The 2,890-nt window shown below is 63.5% G+C and overlaps 1 protein-coding gene across 1 annotated transcript in view; it reads right to left on the reverse strand.

Moving 5' to 3' along the window:
* Nucleotides 1-2,890, reverse strand: part of ACP4 (acid phosphatase 4) — a 13,349-nt gene that overhangs the window by 3,314 nt on the left and 7,145 nt on the right. The window contains 7 exon segments of the mRNA XM_023524812.1: nucleotides 93-237; nucleotides 318-450; nucleotides 1,125-1,220; nucleotides 1,337-1,435; nucleotides 1,713-1,859; nucleotides 2,661-2,747; nucleotides 2,820-2,890. Of these exon segments, the coding sequence (XP_023380580.1) occupies nucleotides 93-237; nucleotides 318-450; nucleotides 1,125-1,220; nucleotides 1,337-1,435; nucleotides 1,713-1,859; nucleotides 2,661-2,747; nucleotides 2,820-2,890 (778 nt within the window).

Here is a 2,890-nt window from a genome sequence, read left to right on the forward strand (position 1 = left end):
TAGTGCCGTATGGTCCAAGGGCATGGCCGGGAGACATGGGTTACCCAGGGCAGTGGGCTGAGGTCCCAGTGAGACCCCCGGTTCTTCCTCACTCGAGCCGCCACCCCCTCAACCCTGTGCCCACACAGCACGTGCGGTCTCCCCAAAGACTCACAGCCGAGTACATGACCATCTTGAGGGGCAACCCCAGGCGCTGGGCCCGGGAGAAGTTGGCAAGGATGGCGTCTAGCAGGATCCCTGGGGGGCGAGAAGGGGGGTGCTGAGGATCCCCAAGGACGGCACCACAGCCTCCCTGCCCCCCCAGCCCCACACCGCACCCCCCGTCAGCTGGGCCTTCTCTGCTGCCCGGGGTGGGCCCACGTGGGCCCCAATATCCAAAGCCGAGATCTGGGCTAGTGTCCGCAGGACATCCGGGGAGGCCCAGGACGGGAGGGGAAGGCCGTGAGCTCGCTGAGAGAGACAGGGAGAGAAGGCGAAGTCACGGGGACGCCCCAAGCTCTCCTCCCGCCTCCCAGTGTCCGTGCGGTCCCCATTGCCTGCGGTCCCCTCCGCACCCCTGATGGGAGCCCCTCACGGGCTGGGTCTGGCTGGAGGTTACCATGTGGCCAGGAGCAAGTGCTAATTAACAGCAGCCGAGGCCGTCACCCCGCCTGCCCAGAAGCCCGTATCAGAAACCCCGGGGCCAGAGGCGTTTCAGAATCCAGACATTTCAGATTTGCGAGAGGGGGAACAGCTCCCGTGCCCCATACCCCTGGCGTCTGGGAGCCGGGGCTGGAGCAACCCCTCGATCACGCGCATGGCAAGTAAGGACATCCCCACGACGTCGGGAAGCCGAGGCTGTTTGAGGCTGTTTGCAGTGCGTATGGGATAAGGGAACCTGGCGGGGGAATCGCAAACGCGGGCCTCGCTGCGTGCCTGGCACTGCTCTAAGCACACATCGTGGATTAACCCACTTCAGTCTTCACAGCGGCCATGCGTGCTGTTGGCATGGGTGTCGCCGGCCCCGTTGTGCACATAGGGAAACTGAGGCACTGAGGGTTAAGTGACTTGCGCGAGGGAATGCTGGTCATGAGCAGCAAAGCTGGGGTGTGAACCGCTTGGCTAGGTCTTGGGGGGGGCCTCACCTGGCACATCAGTGTGTCCAGAACTTTCCACGCCCTGCGCAGCGGCTCCCCGACCAGCGACAGCCCCGTGAAGTTCTCCAGGTGAGTTAGGAAGTCCTGGATGCACGGGCAGGTGAGTCCGGTGGGCCTCCTCACCCCAGTCCCGGCTCTCCCGCCCCGCTGGCCCCGCCCCGCTGGCCCCGCCCCCTTCCCCGTCCCGCTGCCCCGCTCACCGTCCAGCCCTCCAGGGCTGTCTGGTACTCAGCAGCCTCCGTGGCCTCGCGCAGCAGCTCATGGTATCGGGGACAACTGCGCATGGGGAACCTCAGCAGCTGGGGGAAACTGAGGCTCAGAGGGGACCGCAGCGTCATGAGGGCGGGGGAGCCAGCGCTGTGGAGCCCTGTCTCTCCGAGATCTGGCTGCTCAGCGCGGGAGGGTGGCTCACCGGACCAGAGAGCCCGGCCCCCGGAGGACCTTGCTGCTCCCAGCCAGCTCAGGCTCCTAGGAGCCGCTCAGCCGGGCCCAGCGTCACCTCCCAGCCTCCGGCACCCTCCCCGGGGCCTCTGCCTCTCTCCACCCCTCACTCCCTGGCCCTGTTCAGCCCTCGACCTTGTCCTCAGCGACGGGCACCGTGTGCACTGGGATGGGCTTCCAGGCAGCCTCTGGGCGCCCCGGGGCGGCCTCGGGGAACAGCCCCGCGAGGTTGGCCTGAGCACTCTCCAGTGTGCGGTCGAAGTCAGTGCTGCGAACATACACCTGGGGTGGGGAGAGGGCAGACCAGGGCACCCCGGTTACGAGGGGACCCCGGTTACAGGGGACCCCAGTTATGAGGGCGCCACGGTTACAAGGGCGCCACAATAACGAGCGGGCCTGGGCCAGGGTCAGAGGCTAGCTGCAGTAGCAAACCAAAAGCCTTGGACTGCCTTTGGGGTCGAGGGTCAGGTGTCAGGAGTCAAAACTCAGGGCAGGTTTGAGTGTCTGGCCTTCCATGTTGGAAGTTGGGATCAAGGGTCAGAGGGCACTGTCCGGAGCAGTCGGGTCAGAGGTCAGAAGCTGGGTGGGCGTGTAGGATGAAGGGGTCAGTTGAGTCAATGAAAGTCAGAAAGGAAGATCAGAATGGCTGGAAGGTCAAGCTTAGGAGGGCGGTACAAGGACATGGGGTCAGAGTTCAGTACACGTCAATCAGGGATCGCAGGTCGGAAGTCAGGAGGCGTGATCCTGACGGGGGTGTCAGAAGACAGGAGGTAGGAAAGGAAGGTCGGATTCAATAAAGGGTAGAGATCAAAGGCTGGAGGTCAGGAAAGCAAGTTGACTCAATAAAGGTCAAAGAAAAAAATCAAGTTTTAGAGTTAGAGTTCAGAGATCGAGATGTGACTCAGGGTGAGATCTGGTCAGAGGTCAGTGTGGGTTAGTAGATGACTCGGGCTCAGAAATCAGACATGGTGTGCAGATCAGGTTGGTAGGGGTCAAAGGCCAGAGGTGGAGGCCCAGGGAGGGTATTGGAGTCAGTGGAGGTCAGAGGTTGGAGGTCAGGAGTCTGGGTCAAGGTGGCAGTACCTCCTCCCGCCGGTACTTGGGGCTCAGAAAGTCCTCGTAGCGACTCCTCAGAAAGCGGCCCAGCTCCAGCTGCTGGAGTACCCCCTCCTGGGGACAGAGCGGGCTCAGCAGACCCCTCCCGCCCTGCCCCACCCCTCACACCCAGCCCCAGCTTCTCACCGAGGTCAACTGGCCCAGGCCACGTGGCCACAGGGTGGAGATGGCCTCCTTGTGCGGGTCTGTGGGGTAGG

The sequence above is a fragment of the Pteropus vampyrus genome, unplaced genomic scaffold (assembly GCF_000151845.1).
Source record: "Pteropus vampyrus isolate Shadow unplaced genomic scaffold, Pvam_2.0 Scaffold494, whole genome shotgun sequence".
In the NCBI taxonomy this organism is placed as follows: Eukaryota; Metazoa; Chordata; class Mammalia; order Chiroptera; family Pteropodidae; genus Pteropus; species Pteropus vampyrus.